Source organism: Rhea americana, unplaced genomic scaffold (assembly GCF_003343005.1).
Source record: "Rhea americana isolate MKP2758 unplaced genomic scaffold, rheAme1 scaffold_433, whole genome shotgun sequence".
Taxonomy (NCBI): Eukaryota; Metazoa; Chordata; class Aves; order Rheiformes; family Rheidae; genus Rhea; species Rhea americana.
The window spans coordinates 224,374-240,759 of NW_028186572.1; the positions used below are offsets into that span (position 1 = coordinate 224,374).

Consider the following 16,386-nt stretch of genomic DNA (forward strand, 5'->3'; position numbering starts at 1 on the left):
AATTCAGCTGCATCATTGCAGAGCCTCTAAAAGCTTTTTAGTAAGTGTTGAGTAGTACTCAACAGTCATTCAGTGTCCACATTGCAGGAGAATATGACAGGAATTCAGATAAATTAAAAGTTTTGATTTCTATATTCAGATAATGGGTTCCTGACTCTTTGTAATCTGTTGTCAGGCCAAAAATCCATTTCTAGTTACAGGAGAACATTGTGCRGAGGTACTAGTGTGCTGCTCTGGGTCTACCTAACAAGTAGTGCAGGGCTTGCTGTTGGTGCTTGTTAGGGAAATTYGGATCTGGACACTGGGTTTTAGGAGACTAATAGGTGCAGTTGGAGTGCYTGGGCTATGGAAAACTCGGATGGATAGTTTATTATGGTGGCTTTCCTAAGAGTTTGGAGCAAGCATATGAATAATTAAAGGGAATGATTGATGGACTTACTAGATTTGCAATGGAGATTTTCTTCCTGCAAACTTCTTATGCACTCTCTGACTGAAATGCTGTTTCTTAAATATTTTGCATGGCTGAAATCTCAGCTTTACTGCTGATGTGCTCCTCTTCTCTTCCTCAGCAGCTCTGATACTTCGCTGTCAACTAAATACACGTAACTCACCTTCCCAAAKTGTGTATCCTGAATCTTCTGACTAGTTTTCCTTCTCCAGGGGTGATACTGTAGTTAYTACCTTAAGTGTCCTTACATACCTATTATTACTATATTTTGTTTTGATTTCTGTCATTATATTATTTTATTTTTACATTCAGTTGTACCTTTATTTTATGTAATGTTTTGGAGATGAAAGTCTTTAACGTTTTTGTTTTTATGTACTATGCTTTCAGTGTTGTAACCATACAGTTGTGGCTACTCATGGTGACATATGACTGCTATGAATGTTGGGCCTTTGCAATGCATTTTGGAGGTCACTACTACACATTTGATGTTTAGGAGGTTGACAGGTATGGCTGTAGGTAAGTGGTGGTTATGGAGAGTATTCTTTGGGTGAGCTATGGGTTRTGGAGAATGCCTCCTCAGCTGTAGAGAAGAGCTGTGGACTTAGYGGAATCTGTAGTATTAATATAGCACTCAGGAAAATAGAAAGACGATTCAGCGAAGTCTAGTAGAGCTTCTGGATTGTTAAGAGGAGTGCTTTGGTAGTATTTACAGTCTGAGAGTGGATTTCTCCAAAGCAGGCTATTAAGTATATGAAGGACATTTTATAGGTAAATGTAAAATTCAGATATATAACCGAAGGGTAAGCGTAAGATCAGAGTGACTGTCACTGGTGCATTCTGGTTGAGGAGAAGAGTATGTCAGTAAGTAAAGAAAYTACAGAGTATGTTTCTGATACAAGTATAACCCCATAGGCACTGATGATACAGCATTTCTGAATGACATCTAGTTCCTAAGAATAAGGAATGACACTGGACCCAGCTGGGTGTCTSTTTTACAGTGTGAAGATCCTCACAGGCTGTGGTTATCCTGTAGACATAGAGGAGGTACGGGACCATCTCAGTTCCATACAGGAGAAGTTTTGTTTGTGGGAAAGAGGTTTTACAATTGTACTTTACACTCGGTGCTCTTTGTCCCTTTGTAAATTAGACAGCACAGCAGGCAGATTGCAGCTGAAGTAGCACAAGGCTCACTGGGTCATATTTATTCTGGTTTGATTTTTTTTTCTTTACACATTAGAAAAATAGCTCCTGGAACAGGAATATGAAGTACAGGTGGGAAGTGTGTTTTTCCACATGTAGCAGCCTAAGTAGAATGTCCCCATCTCAGTTTTGTTGCTAAAAAACAGCAAAAGTGCTGGGAGATGATTTGAAAGTCCATGCAGGAATATGATGTTGTTTGGACTGACAATCCAAGAACAATATATAAAAAATAGGGATCATATTTAATGGTAATGTAGTTTTAAAATATATCATTCCTGGTATAAAGGCACAGGTGCAGTGTAAAACCTCTGACTTCCCTAGTGCAATGTACAGCAGGATATTTTAAGATCAAACACACAGAGGACAGTCTAAAGGAATATGTTAATAAGACTCCATTTTTTTAAAAAAAGAAAAAAGATGGCTGCAAAGGGTTAAGTCACCATTTYTTAGTCTTCTCTCTCATTCCATTTTGAATTTTTTTGTCATGTTATGAAGTTGTTATTAGAACAACAGAATGAAACTTCCAAATTAGTGAAGTGAAACAGCATCACAGCTCTAAGGCTAGGAGGCATGAAGCAGCTTCTGAGCAGAATCAGAAGCTTTCTATCAATTGCACAGGAGAAGAGAGGCAAGTAGTAAAGATTGTAGCTGGGTCTGCATGTGCAGCTACTGAACATCACCGCACCCTATCGCAACTCATTATCATGTATAACTCTGAAAATTTATTTTGTCGTCTCCTTGCGGGGAGTAATTAGAGTGGGTTGCTGTGAAGAACAGGAAGCTCTCATTTGGGTCTGGGAGTGATTACTTCATTGGTTAGGAAGTTCATTGCCGGGTTGTGAAGCAGTCCCGCTTTAATTGACAAACAACGGTCACAGTGTAAAATGCTGGCAGAGTCCGGAAAGCCTCGCCTGTTTTTCGGGAGGTGGTATTGCGAGAAATGGGGCTGTCATGTCTGCAAATCTGAGACCCATTTGTGCACATTTCCCACTGGAAATCCATCTCATGTGTTAATTTGTAAACTTCTGATTTTTGAATTCTTGGGTCTTCTGTCATTTTAAAGTGGGGAGATCATAGCTGCTTCTGCTCTGTTGTCAAGCTGGATCCATGCCTGGCTGGCTTCTGCGTAAAGTGACAGGTGGACGTAGGTCTCCCCGCTAACAAACTCAGACTATCGCAGCTTGGTATCCACTTTGCTTCTGCAGTTTAGTGTCAAAAATACTTCTCTGTTCTGTCAAAGTGCTAGCACCCCAGTTGTTGTAATGGCTTAGAGTAATGACAGCATCCAGAACCTCTGAAAGGCCAATTCAGATCTTTTCCAAGCAGTATCTGTGTTGCCTTTCGCTCTTGGAAAACGTTGGTGTGGCTTACCATAAGTGCTAAAACGCTTCAGCTTCCAATGTAGTCAGTGGAAGTTGCAGGTGCTTTTCACCTTTGATAAGGCCATCTTCCTTGAGATGCATGATGAGGAGATCACATGCTGTGACCTCTGAAGACCAGTACTAAGCAGTGAAGGAAGAAGGATATCAATCCCTAAATAGGTAGGATTTGCTTGCTGAGTTCAGCACGAGAACTCACTGCTTCCTTGTGGTTGCACTGCCAAGTGTGACTGGTGAGCTTTGGACATTAGTTGGTGTGATGAATGAGACTCATTTTTCCATAATGCTTTAAGGCAGCCGTAACCAACACATGGGAGATTGATTGAAATGTATAGCTGTGCTTTTCGCTTTCTGTTCTTCTCCTGCTCTGGAATTGTCATAGTGCCCCCAAGATGAAATGTCCGAATCTGGACAGTCCTCAGCAGCTGCCACACCGAGCACCACTGGAACCAAGTCCAACACTCCCACGTCATCTGTGCCCTCTGCTGCAGTCACCCCCCTGAATGAGAGCATCCAGTCCGTCAGTGAATACAATGGCACAGCCAAGAGCAATAAGAGGGCACGAGAAAAGCGGAACAGCCGGAACATGGAAGTCCAGGTCACCCAGGAGATGAGGAACGTCAGCATAGGTATGGAAACTTAGAAATTAGTCTATTTCTAATATAAGAAACCCATCAAATTGTTGGAAGTTACAGTTGTTTTTTCTCCACTTGCTGGAGTCCTCTGTGCATTTGAATTCATGACATCTAGTGAAGAAAACTGTCACCTAAGCTTCTAGCACCAGGCTATTTAAATAAACAAAATGGTGGAATGACATGATGAAAGAGGGTTTCCGTGGTGTTTAATATAGCTCTGCCAATGTAGTGTCTATGCAGCCCCCTGCCTATATTGTATTTAGATTTGCAGCAGAAATGAGAAATGATCTGTTTCACAGGTTGTGAACTTGCATGCAAAAGGACTGTAAAACTAGTGGAAGATCATAAAGAAAGTCTGTGCAGGAATACCTGAATGAGCCTGGGTCTCCAAGGTTAGCAGCTGAACCAGAGGATCATCCTTTTAATCCTTGTAATGCAGAGGAGGTTCCTCTACTAACATTTACAACTGGGCTTCTAGCAAATTGAAACCATAAAACAACATACAACATCTTTTGTTGTAGCTTTTGTTTGAGAACTTTTATGATTTGAGTCCCRTTCTTTATTTATATTAGCAGCTGAGGGGCTCCCAGGTTACAGAGGTCAGTCTGCCAGACACCGGTGTAGTGCTTTATAAAAACATAYAGCTTCTGCATAGCCAACTATTAAATTGCTGCCTGTTTTGTGATCTTGGCTAAGATAGGTCAGTATATGCATTAGTACTGGATAATGCTTAAAACAGATAGTTGTATCTTTTCTAAGCATTCTGCATATTCAACCTTTCTCACGTGTAATGTAGGATCACATCTCTGTGCTGTGGAGAAACTCAGATACTTGAATTTTAATTATGTATTGTATGCATAAATAATTCTCTGCCAGAGATGCAAATGCCCTAGAGCAGAACCTGCAAAAAAGGTACTCAGAAGTGTTTTCAAGCTGAGAAGCTTTTCTGCAAACATAAAGAGAAGGAGTGCTCGGTTACCATGAGACTGCAAAGCACTGGTGTATAGATCTCTAGTTTGGCAATAGATACACATCAAGCTTTGTCTTCAGACATGGCGTTTGTTGCCAACTGGTGCACAGTGCCAGCCTAAAACAATAAAATCAACACTTAAATTGTCAGGGGCTTTCTTTATATACTTGGTTGCTAAGGGTGTTTGGAAAGGTCAAAAATTTCACATCTGACACAGTTAAGGGACTAATAGAGTTTATAAATGAGTCTCTAATTCTTCAAGAATTTCATGTTTGAATAAACCCTGTGTTCATACCGCTTTGGGGGGATAGGTGTAAATCTGAGTCTTTGAACACTTTGATTTGTAATACATAAAGCTTGACAACAGTGGGAAATGTCTTATTTTCTTTGAATATTGGCTTCAGGCGATACAAAAACAGACTAGATTTCATAGATAGCATTATGCAGCTTCTAAGTGAAATTTCACTGTAATGGCCATCTAAAAYAGTTATAAGTTCGAGAATTTGTATTGACAAATTATTCTTCTAAAATGAGTCAGTAGCAATTCATAACCTCAATAATCTCTGTGAAGAGAGAAGATTACTGTGGGCTCTTAGATCTTGGCCAAAGCTGCATTATAAGCGAACAGTTTTTGCTGAGAGACAGAAAGTTTATTCTGAAGTTATTTAAATAGGTGGAGTATTTCTGATTATCACATTGTACTGGGGATCCATCCCAGTGATCTTGGAGGCACCCAGGTATGGTGAGGGGTTCACTTACAGTTACACGTCTTCCTGGAATGAATCCTCTGGAATTGTGAAGGCCGCCTTCCCGGAACTGGTGGTGCCTTTGTGACTCCAGGTGATCATCCCCTTTCTATTCCTATTTCAATACTTTGCACRTGACACCATGAAGTTTTGAAGGCTTGATGTTCAGAGCCCCCAAATATTCTTGATATTAGAACCATCTTTTGGTAGTCCTGATCCTCTAGATCGTATGTGTTGTCTTATCTAGGGATGGGAAGCAGTGATGAGTGGTCTGATGTTCAGGACATCATAGACTCTACACCAGAGCTGGATATGTGTCAAGATCCCCGCCTGGAACGCACTGGTAACAGGTACTGGTTGTGATATTCCGTTGTTTAGTCTGGCTTTGTGAGGAATGAAGAATAGATACTGTGGCTCACACTGAGTTCAGGATGCAGCTGTTTGCTTAAGCCTGTATGTTCTCCTTAGTGGAAATATGAGGGATTCTGAAGCTTCTCAAGTTCTCGAAGGAAAATGTCAGCTGGATATCTGATAGGAATCTGTCCAGTTGACCCATRATTGGGTTTGTTTGAGACAGGGTAGTTTGCCTTGCTGGATCAGGGAGGACAAGGAAACATAACATCGGAAGTTTTAACACAGGAAAAGGGGACAGAGGCTTAAGACTTCAAGGAGAGGGAAAAGATATCATTTGTCTAATAGGAGATCAGTTCTGAATTTAGTTTTAAAACTCAAGTTTTTTTTCAGTTTTACTTACCATAAGCATCAGAGAGAAAGCAGCAAGAGCAGGGCTGCTCCCCRAAGGAGCATGTTCCAGGAGCTGGGGGTTCCCTCACTSACCCTAGTGCAGTCCAGCAGGATCTGAGCAAGGTGCCAATAACAGGCTCCATCAACAACCCCAAGCAAGGTGAGGGGACGAGTTAGGGCCAGGGACTATTCAGGAGCAGCAGGAGACAGGGCTGAAGACATACCTACAGTATAACTCAGTTAAGAATTAAAAGCCCAGGTATGAGCTTTCTATGGAACCCTTGGACCAATGGACAGAAGGTCTGTGGGTAGTGGTCCCACATGAGGCTGCTCAGGGCAATAATGGCCATTAGTGCACTCAGGACCCTGACAGAGTCCAAGYTGGTGGACTTGCACTGGAGTCCTGTGTTGCTGTGGTTCTAAAGGAGATTAATTTTGACACCCTGTTTCTGAAGCAGCTATTATTCCAGAATTTGTAGTCTGGGTTCGTTGATTCATTTTTATCAAGGTCTTGTGGGTAATTTTACAAGGGTCCGTTAAAACCAACCCTCAAACTCTTACAGGAATGTGTGAAATTACCCTRATAAAGTCAAGGCAAGATTTTCTTACAGTCCAAATCTGGACTGGTTCCCCTTGTTGAGCATCCTCATCTAGAAGCGTATGTGAGCAGCGATAAAAGATGCATTTCTCTGTTGTGAATCAGTATATTGTAGTCATAATTTTGACTAGACTGTATTTGCAATTAAGCTCCCCTCAGTATATATAGGATATATGGGCAATTTTTAGTCAGCAGCAGGAGGAATACAGGTAGCTGAGCCAGCTCTACGCGAGGAAGATGAAAGTGCCTGATGAGATAAGCCTGATGATCAGTCTGAACCTGAGGAGAAAGGAATGGAGAACGTTGCTACACCAGGAGCTGTTTGGGCAGAGTAGTCTGTGATTAAGGTAGAGAGGTAAAGCCACAGGAAAGAGATAGAAGCTAACTCTGGAGCTGCTGAACATTGTGCTTGTTGCTTTTTAAAACCAGAATGCTTTCAAGAAACATACAGCTGCTGAAAGCTGATTGCTAAAGAGGGTCAAGCTGGATTATGTCTTCAAGTCAGAACTTGAATGCTAGTTGCTTCTTGTCACTTGTGGCTGTCCATTAGGTACTGTGTGAACTGATCAATTCTGATGCAGTCACGACACCCATCTGTGGTTCCTCAGTGCTCCCATGCTGCTCTTACATGCCTGCGTAGCTCTATAGTTAAAAAAAACCCCTACTTTTCCTCCTTTTTCTGTAGCTTTTTGTACTCCTGAAATACCAGAGACAGCTAACACAACACATTTGTGACTTCCAGGCTTGATCACTTGAGACGTGATTTGTGCAAGAAAGTCACACAACTTGAGCTAGCCCCCAGGGGTACTTAYGCTTCTGTTAGACTGCTGGACATGTTGCTGGGCGTCTCTTCCTGCTGGCTGATTCCCTCAAGCAGCACGGGGCATTTAAAAGTCTTTATATCCGCGTTAGTGCCCATTCTTGGAATATGCACTGACAGTCCCAGAAGTGGCTTCCTCCTTTGTTATTGTGACCTCCCAGAACAGCTCTTTTCTCTTTGAGCCATGAGACTGTCAAGCAATACAAGATTTTTGATGGTAGAAAAGAGACTAAGATGTGGGAATGTGCTCGCCTGTGATATGATTAGATAACATTCAGTCTGCAAATTCCAAAGTTCTTCTCTTTGATTTACCTTTACTGAAATACATTTAACTGACATGTGAATAAGGATTCCTGCGTGTGAACTCACCCAAAGAAGAAACCAGCCATTTGGGCTAATTTCACTTACTAGTTGGGAAAGAAAAAAGAAAGCCATCGTGGTTTGCAAGATTTGAATCCATATCTGATCGTAGTGCTATAAAGGGTTCTGTCTAGGTTGATAGGTGTGTGGGAATCATTGCACAGTTTAAAAGTCAGACTTGAGAGCTTCTGCGAGTTGAAGGTTTTCCATCACATGCTAAATAGTCATAAATTACTGTGATTTGGAAAGGAATCAGCCAGGCCAGCTTTACTGAGGTTGTGTATGATAAGTACTGTCAAGTACCTTGATAAGAGGAATAAAATGTGGTTTTTCCTTACTTAATACATTCACTGAATCAGTCCATGGTGCACAAGTATAAAGCTCCCAGTGTTTTAATTACAGTGGTCTGCGATGCTCAGCATTTCAGAGAGGAATGTTCTAGCTTAAATGTTGCCAAGTAACAAGAGTCCTTGCTTTTTTTCTTCCAACAACAGCCCGACACAGGGGATTGTGAACAAAGCATTCGGCATCAACACAGACTCTCTGTATCATGAACTTTCCACAGCAGGGTCCGAGGTTATTGGGGATGTTGATGAAGGAGCAGATCTACTAGGTAAAAACCTATTAGAACCGTTCTGTTCTCTCTGGTATAGTGAAAACTGTGTGAAGGTTTTAGAAGTATTTCAATTCTCTTTTTTTTCCAGAACTTTGGAAGTATGTCTTTTAAAAATGGCATGAAATTTGGGGCATACCGTGACTGAAATATGTACCAGCAGTACAGTAATATGTACTTAGAAATTCATTTAAATGGTTGGGTAGCTTTAATTTGGATTGTCTTTATGTGTGTAAGTTATTGTTGTGTGGGATTCTCCTGCACAAATGCTTTGAAGACAAAGCTTGCTCCTTCCCCTTCTTCTCCCAAATTTCTCCCCAGTAATTCTGCACAGTAGCACCTTCACTTAGAACAAAGTTTTTTGTTTGAAGTCTGCAATAAAGTAACTCTTTGTGTTAACTTTTTGAAGTTTTAGCAGACAATATTTCTTTGTTTTCATGTGGCAATATTATGATCTATTCCGTGACTTTTACCTTGTTATAGTCAGTCTGGGAATGTAATCGCTTTCTAGGCTGATCTTGAAAGGAGCTTGTCATATCGAAAGTCTGGTTATATTCTACGTTCCTGACCAGGACTTTGAAGCAGTCAAAGAAGCAACTTTGTTTTTGGTTGCAGTCTGAGCCCTTGCTATATCTTCTGGTGTTGGTCTCCGACTGTGTAGACTGTAATTCATGGCAGAATTTAAGCATGTTTTTTGTCCTGTTGAATGTTGTCCTTAATCAGGATAATGTGAGTGAGGTTTGAATACTCAGACAATGCAGGCAACTGATAAAGTTCAAACTGTGTTGCTCACTTTCAGTTTTGCTGTTCGATTTAAAGAGCCTTAGGAGACATGAGGACAAAGTGCCTTTCATGCATTGAATAGCAAGAAGTCTGATTTGAAAGCATACCTTTCCTTTCTGGTGATTGCTGGCATAAGAGCTGCTTCTGGATTATCTCATAATTGGTTCTGGAAAGACAGTTTTTACTGAAGAGCTTTTGGATGTAAATCCAGAACAGGATCAGCTGAATCATGACACAGAATTGCAGCAACTCATCTTTGCAAGACTGAAAATTATGAAGATACTTGTCACCTTTTTGAGTATGATCCTTGCATCAAGACTCTCCGAAAGAGTATGTTGGAGCAGAGAAGATAGTTTTTAATCTATTTGCTGATGACTTAACTGAAGGAGAGGACTGAAGACTGAAAAGTAGGCTAGCCCAGTACTTTGTGCTTTATCTAGTACAAAATCTCTGAAATTGGTATTTTTATAGGCAATTGTGCAACTTCAGGATATAGGAACAAGATACAGACTACCACCAGGACTCTTGCAATAGCTATTTGATATAGATGATTTCTATTTTTCGAAGCATGGTGTTAGCTCTGCAAGACAGCTGTTGTGTGTGGCACAAATCGAAGGAATGATGACCATTGCGTATAGTCTTCAGACATTTATTATTTGTTCCAAACTCAAGATCGGTGGAGGAAAGGAATCAGTAGAAGACCCCAGGTGAAAGCAAATGCTTTCTCTGCCAATAACTGAAGCCAACGTGTGCAGATACTCTCAAAATCTGAGTTTAGAAGTTCTTATGGAAAAACTGAAGTTCCATTCTCGGGAATAACTTGGGTGTTAGCAGTCATTGAAAAGTGGCTGGGAGTACTGCTCAGAGTGAAGATGAGAGTAAGAACTGCATGTGCACATTAAAGCTTCATCTGCCTTCTGTGGCATGAGTTTTGGTTAACCAGCCTCCACACATCTTTGGCAGCTCTCTTCATAGCAGAATCAAAGCATTACAACCATTGAGAATCTGGCCCAACTACTTGTTCTTGGTTTTCAGGTGCTCTCTTATTTAGAAGAGTGTATGGTCTGTTATATGGCAACCTGCCGCTGATCACATACCTCCTTGTGCCAGCTGCTGCTTTCCTGCTCTCCCCAAAACGGCTGAGACATCAGGGAATGTCGGTTTCTGAAGGCTGTTGTCCAGGAAAATGACTTGCTCAGTATCTGAACTGCTTGGAACAATTTATTTCCCCCTTCCCGGAAGCTTGCCGTCCTAGAATCCACTTGCCGGTTGGATTACATCATGAGTCCTGGAGTCTGACACAGTGACTGAATGAGAAATGGGAGCTGTTATTTTCAAAGGGCCAAAGGTTTTAGTTGGCCAGCTGGAGACCTTGAAAAATTGAGCATCACAATTCCAGTTAGTCAAAGGTGCTTCACCTTTTAAGTAAGGCTGCCTGAAGATCAATGATGTATCTTGGGTCTTGAGACATCTGTTGTTTGGAAGCTGCCACTTCTAATGAAAATATGTAGTGACTTTGTTCTACAGTGCCCCTGTAAGATTAACTTACCATAGAATCATAGAATCATAGAATCAGTAAGGTTGGAAGGGACCTCTGGAGATCATCTAGTCCAACCTCCCTGCTCAAGCAGGGTCACCTAGAGCACGTCAGACAGGGTTGCATCCAGGCGGGCCTTGAATATCTCCAGAGAAGAGACTCCACAACCTCTCTGGGCAACCTGTGCCAGTGCTCCATCACTCTCATAGTRAAGAAATTCCCCCTCACGGTCAGGCGGAACTTCCTGTGCTTCAGTTTCTGCCCATTGCCACTTGTCCTGTTACAAGGTACAACTGCAAAGAGTTTGTCCCCATCCCCTTGACACCCTCCCTTCAGGTTCTTATCCACATTGATGAGGTTCCCCCTCGGACTTCTCTTCCCCAGGCTGAACAGGCCCAGCTCTCACAACCGTTCCTCAGAGGGCAGGTGCTCCAGCCCTCTGATCATCTTGTAGCCCTACACTGGACTCTCTCCAGTAGCTCCATGTCTCTCTTGTGCTGGGGAGCCCAGAACTGGACACAGTACTGGAGATGAGGCGTCAGCAGGGCTGAGTAGAGGGGCAGGATCACCTCCCTCGACCTGCTGGCAACACTCTTCCTAATGCAGCCCAGGATACCATTGGCCTTCCTGACGCCAAAGGCACATTGCTGGCTCATGGTCAATTTGTCATCCACCAGCACTCCCAGGTCCTTCTCTGCAGAGCTGCTCTCCAGCAGGTCAGCCCCCAGCTTGTACTGGTGCCTAGGGTTATTTCTCCCKAGGTGCAGGACTCTGCACTTGCCCTTGTTGAACCTCATGAGGTTCCTCTCTGCCCAGCTCTCCAGCGTGTCCAGGTCTCTCTGAATGGCAGCACAGCYCTCTGGTGTGTCAGCCACTCCTCCCAGCTTGGTATCATCAGYAAACTTGCTGAGGWGSCACTCTGTCCCCTCATCCAGGTCATTGATGAAWARGTTGAACAGGACGGGACCCAGTACTGAGCCCTGGGGGACGCCACTAGCCACAGGCCTCCAACTAGACTCCACGCCACTGATGATKACCCTCTGAGCTCTGCCTTTCAGCCAGTTCTCAATCCCCCTCACTGTCCACTCGTCTAACCCACACTTCTTGAGCGTATTTAGGTGGATGTTATGGGAGACAGTGTCAAAAGCCTTGCTGAAGTCAAGGTACACACCGTCCACTGCTCTGCCCTCATCTACGCAGCCAGTCATTCCATCCTAGAAGGCTCTCAGATTGGTTAAGCAGGATTTCCCCTTGGTGAATCCATGCTGGCTACTCCTGATCACCTCCTTTTCCTCCATATGTCTGGAGATGACATCCAGAATGAGCTGTTCCCATACCTTTCCAGGGATGGAGGTGAGGCTGACTGGCCTATAGTTTTAACCACTACCTTAATATCCACAGCTCTAATTTTTAAATTAAGTGTAAAATTGCTTCCCTATGGAGAGACAGTTTGTCCTTTTTTGCCTTGAAAATACATGGAAAGGAGGGACACTGTTTAATCTTTACCTTTCATTTAGAAAGGAAATACAATGATCCCTCTTCATTAAGCATAAAAAACAATCTTTTTCTCCTGGCTAGCATTGCTGTTATTAGGGATAGTGTGTCTAGTGTTAAGTTTCTGTTAGTCTTTCYCTAAGCGAATCTCACATTTTCAACCTTACTGAGATACAGGGGTTGTTTTCTCTATTCTTCTTATGAAACATACTGTGAAAAATACAAGGGAGAATGAAACATATATAGTCTATTTTAGTAAAAGCATTTGAGAGCTCATTCTGAAGAGCAAGAGCTTAATTATACCTGCATAAATAAAATGCTTTGTAGAGAGATCTACACCCATACTCCCTGTCTAACGCTAGAAAGTGTTAGCCGCTACTTTATCAGACACCAGTGTTGCAGTCTATGTTTCTGGGCCCGAAAGGCTCCTCTTTCTGTGCTTTTATCCTTTTCTTTATGGATAAAAGAGGATTGATCTGCTAATGATGATGAATTTAAAATCTCTGTGAAAGTTCTTGTGTTCTTTGTGTGTTTCAAGTGCAGCACAGAGCTGCTGAAAAATACATTGACGTGAACCCTTTGCCAGCTTCTCAAAACACGTGATATGCCATTGTGCCGCTCCCTGGGACAATTTTCTGGTTTTGAGCAGAGCAGCAGAACTCGTGCAGACTATTGCATGCTGGGCCAGTAGAAGAGGAGGGCTTCTCCCGAGGCCTTTGCAAGTCTGCAAGATGAGATGGCGTGAAATCAATTAGTTCTCTGAGTTTCCTGATGTAAATGTTAATCTAACTAATATTTTTGGTGAYTTCTGGCCGCCTGTACAATCCTCAGACATTTTAAGTATTCCTTAAAATTACACACATGTTGCCAGGGTTATATAAAGGGAGGAAGGCAGACAGAGATCTTAGATGTCCAGTATCTCTGACAAAGAAACTAAATCTGTACATTTTTCGGCTATGCAGAATGAAAAGCACTAAGAATCTCTGCTAAAGCTGGAGGCTAGATCTCAGTACGGACAGATCTGTCAACATTATTCACAATTTTGCCTTTCTTGTTAGATAAATTGTTCTCTCTTCCTTCCATATCTTTGAGTCTGAAGAGTTGCAGCTCTATGGATGTGATGTAAGCAATGAGACACACAGGCTGAAAGAGTTTTCTCTCTCTGGGTCTTATTTGGAGCTCACTGTGCTCTAAAAATAAAAAGGAATTGGTGTAAATGAAATATGTGCAGTGTAAATGAAATCCAACTACTTCCTCTAGGGTCACTCAAAACTTGGAAATCAGTGTTAGAAGAATATTACTTCTTTTTGGACTCAGTTTCTTAAAGAAAGAGAAGTATCATTAAAAAGGACTTCAAAATGAAAGGAGCTCACAGAAATTACCCTTGAGCAGTACCAGGAAGACTCATCTCTTTCTTGACTGGAAAATCTCACTCTTGCCTTCTGGATATCTGCAAAGCTACCAACATCTCTTGGAACAAAATCGACACTCTCTATTGCAATTATGGATCATGAAATTACAAATAATGTTTATTTTTCTCACTCATTTTGCTTTACAAGCATTAGTTCATATAGGATGTAGTTTGGAGAAAAATGTGGAATAAGAAAATTATTTACCCAGAGTAATTGTTAACTGAATTCCCTTCTTTCTCACTACAGCCTTATGAACGGTGCTGCTATCTATTTGGCCAGTTTTCCTGCTTACGGATGCATCAATTTTAGGTTTTGCGGGATTGATCCTGAGCACGTTCCCCCTTTTCTCATCTCCCCTCTTCCTGTCCATCACTGTCCAGTGGGAATCGGGACGTGAAGGCTGACTGGCCATTTGGTTGTAGGCCATGGGCAGGTGCCTCCTTTCAGTTTTAGGACACCTGCCTGCGTTTGCTTTGGAGTCTAAAAACACCCCTTCAAATAACAGGGGTTTTGTGGTGAAGACAGAAATTCAGGTATATTTGCGGTAAGTTTATATATAGTGTTTTTATACAGAAGTTGAAATGAGATTGCCACACCTAATCCCAGCACTACATCGTCAAAGCCTCAACTGGTGGTCTTCTGCGGACTGAAGTATCTTTGAAGTACACATTTATTCTGAGAAAATCTGGTCGCTAAAAAAGGGTTTATCTTTTGCCTGAGGGGAGGGGGGAGTGAGAAGGTAGTGGAAAGTAGCCATCGCCCTGCATTTAACGACACACGATTGAGAAAATAAAGGTTGATCCAGTCCAGGAAGACGTGATGTCTGAAAAACGGGGGGCAGCTAAGGCATGTGGTTCCGGTCGTACCACGGGTTACCTTTCCTTGACTTTTTTTACGTCCTGTATGTAGAATCATGCCATCTGCAGCCACGGCAGGTCCTGTCCTTACTATTTCATGCCTTTTGACATTGAAATGGCTGAATCATTGTTAATTTATTTTTTTATTTTTAAACAAAATTTTTATTTTGTTGGTTTTGGTCACTGATTGATCCTTTTTTTCACTTCCTTTTCTTCCCTTGTCTCTCTGTGCTTCGCTGGACATGGCCCGTAGGGGAGTTCTCAGGTGTGTATCTCTCCTCCGTTCAGTTTCCTTCGTTGTTTCCTTTTTCCTTGTCGAGATTGAATGACATGGTATACACGTGTGATACTCCCCTGCTCTTGTCCACTCACGGTTGGCTTTGCGGACTTTATCCTGCCTTTGCCTTGCTTGGTTGCCTTGCACTGGTGGGTCCCCAGGCAGTAGGACATTGCTGCTTTGTACTCTCACGCTGCTACGTTTTAGTAAGCTTTTTTTTTTTTTCCCGGCTTTCTGCCGGTTTGCTCCACTGGGTCTGCCTCTCACTCAGGGTCTTGGGAAAGCCCTGCTGTGCCTCTCTCTTTCTATGGAGTGGGAAGTATTTTGGGTAGAAGTCAGGTGGGCACAGAAATCAAAGTTAGGTTTTCCATTTTCCTCCAAGTGAAGAAAGCTTTAGGAATCCCTCTGCTTGCATGATGCCCATTATAGGTCAGTTAATGAGTACTGGCCCTCTTCTGGAATAGCTGTAGTAAAATTAAAGACAGTTAACTACTTTCTTGATGGATTATAAAATAGCAGAGCCTCTGCCTTTTGCTGAAGCTTTATCTTCCGGGCAGAAGTTTGAAGCAATATCTCTGTCGTCTTTCATTTTTATGGAAGAGGCTCATGGCGTTAGGACCAGGCTCTGCCACCAAGACCCTACGCTTGCAGAATTTTCACGTTTCCATAAAACGCCTTTGGGCCCTGATTTCAGATGAAGTCAAGGGGGAATCTCTCTTGATTTCAGTGCAAGTTGGATTAAGTCTTCTCTGTAATAAAGGCAGGTGACTTGCCCGGATRCACATGATACTGTGCAGCGATGAACTCCCTGGTGTGCCTCTGCCTGCAGGCTAGGGTGGGCTCACTGCCTTTGGGTGCTGGGTCTGCAAGGTTAAAAAAGAAAGGGATGACGTTATCCTTTCAAAAGCTCAAACTATTTTTACTCTTACTGTAAACCACCTTTTCATGGTCCTCTCTCAGAAAACCTCCTCCTGGAGTGTAGTTAAAATTTGTCTGAGTAAGCAAATGGATTTGGGCCTGTGCAAAAAAAGTCAAATATGAGCTTTTGGATATTTTTGCCCTCACTCTGTTATTTGTCTCTCCCCTCATGTCTTTCCTGCACCCTATTTATAATGTCTGTTCAGTTACCTTTGTCAGGGGATGGTGAGCCCAAAGATGGTTAGACCAGGGAAAATGAAGCTGGAAGAAAAAAGTGGGCTCAAGTTGAGCTTGTTCTGAAATCTCAGGTGTAAATCCCTGCTAGGCTGGGCTCAAGCAGAACAGGGGGTAGATGAGGTCCTACTGAGCACCACGGCATTTGCTGGCACCACACACCCATGTACTTACACATGCTGACAAGCTGCACTGTTTGCTATTTACAGACCGGTACTTAATGGCTGCTTTTTTTCTCTTCCTTTCTCCCCCTTTGTCCCCATCTCTTTCTGTTCTCTTTCTCGTATGGGATGGCTCTCATAGTACGGGATGATTTCTTTGGTAAGGCGAAGGCCTTTTTTCTTTTCTTTTTTTTTTTTTT

General features: G+C 42.4%; 1 protein-coding gene across 1 annotated transcript in view; it reads left to right on the plus strand.

Annotated features, from left to right (window-relative positions):
- MAPK8IP3 (mitogen-activated protein kinase 8 interacting protein 3) overlaps positions 1 to 16,386 on the plus strand; it is a 59,910-nt gene that overhangs the window by 15,507 nt on the left and 28,017 nt on the right. Inside the window, exons 7-10 of the mRNA XM_085315654.1 lie at positions 3,410 to 3,656; positions 5,626 to 5,728; positions 8,395 to 8,513; positions 14,850 to 14,861. Coding sequence (XP_085171780.1) covers positions 3,410 to 3,656; positions 5,626 to 5,728; positions 8,395 to 8,513; positions 14,850 to 14,861 — 481 coding nt within the window. The remainder of the gene's footprint in view (positions 1 to 3,409; positions 3,657 to 5,625; positions 5,729 to 8,394; positions 8,514 to 14,849; positions 14,862 to 16,386) is intronic.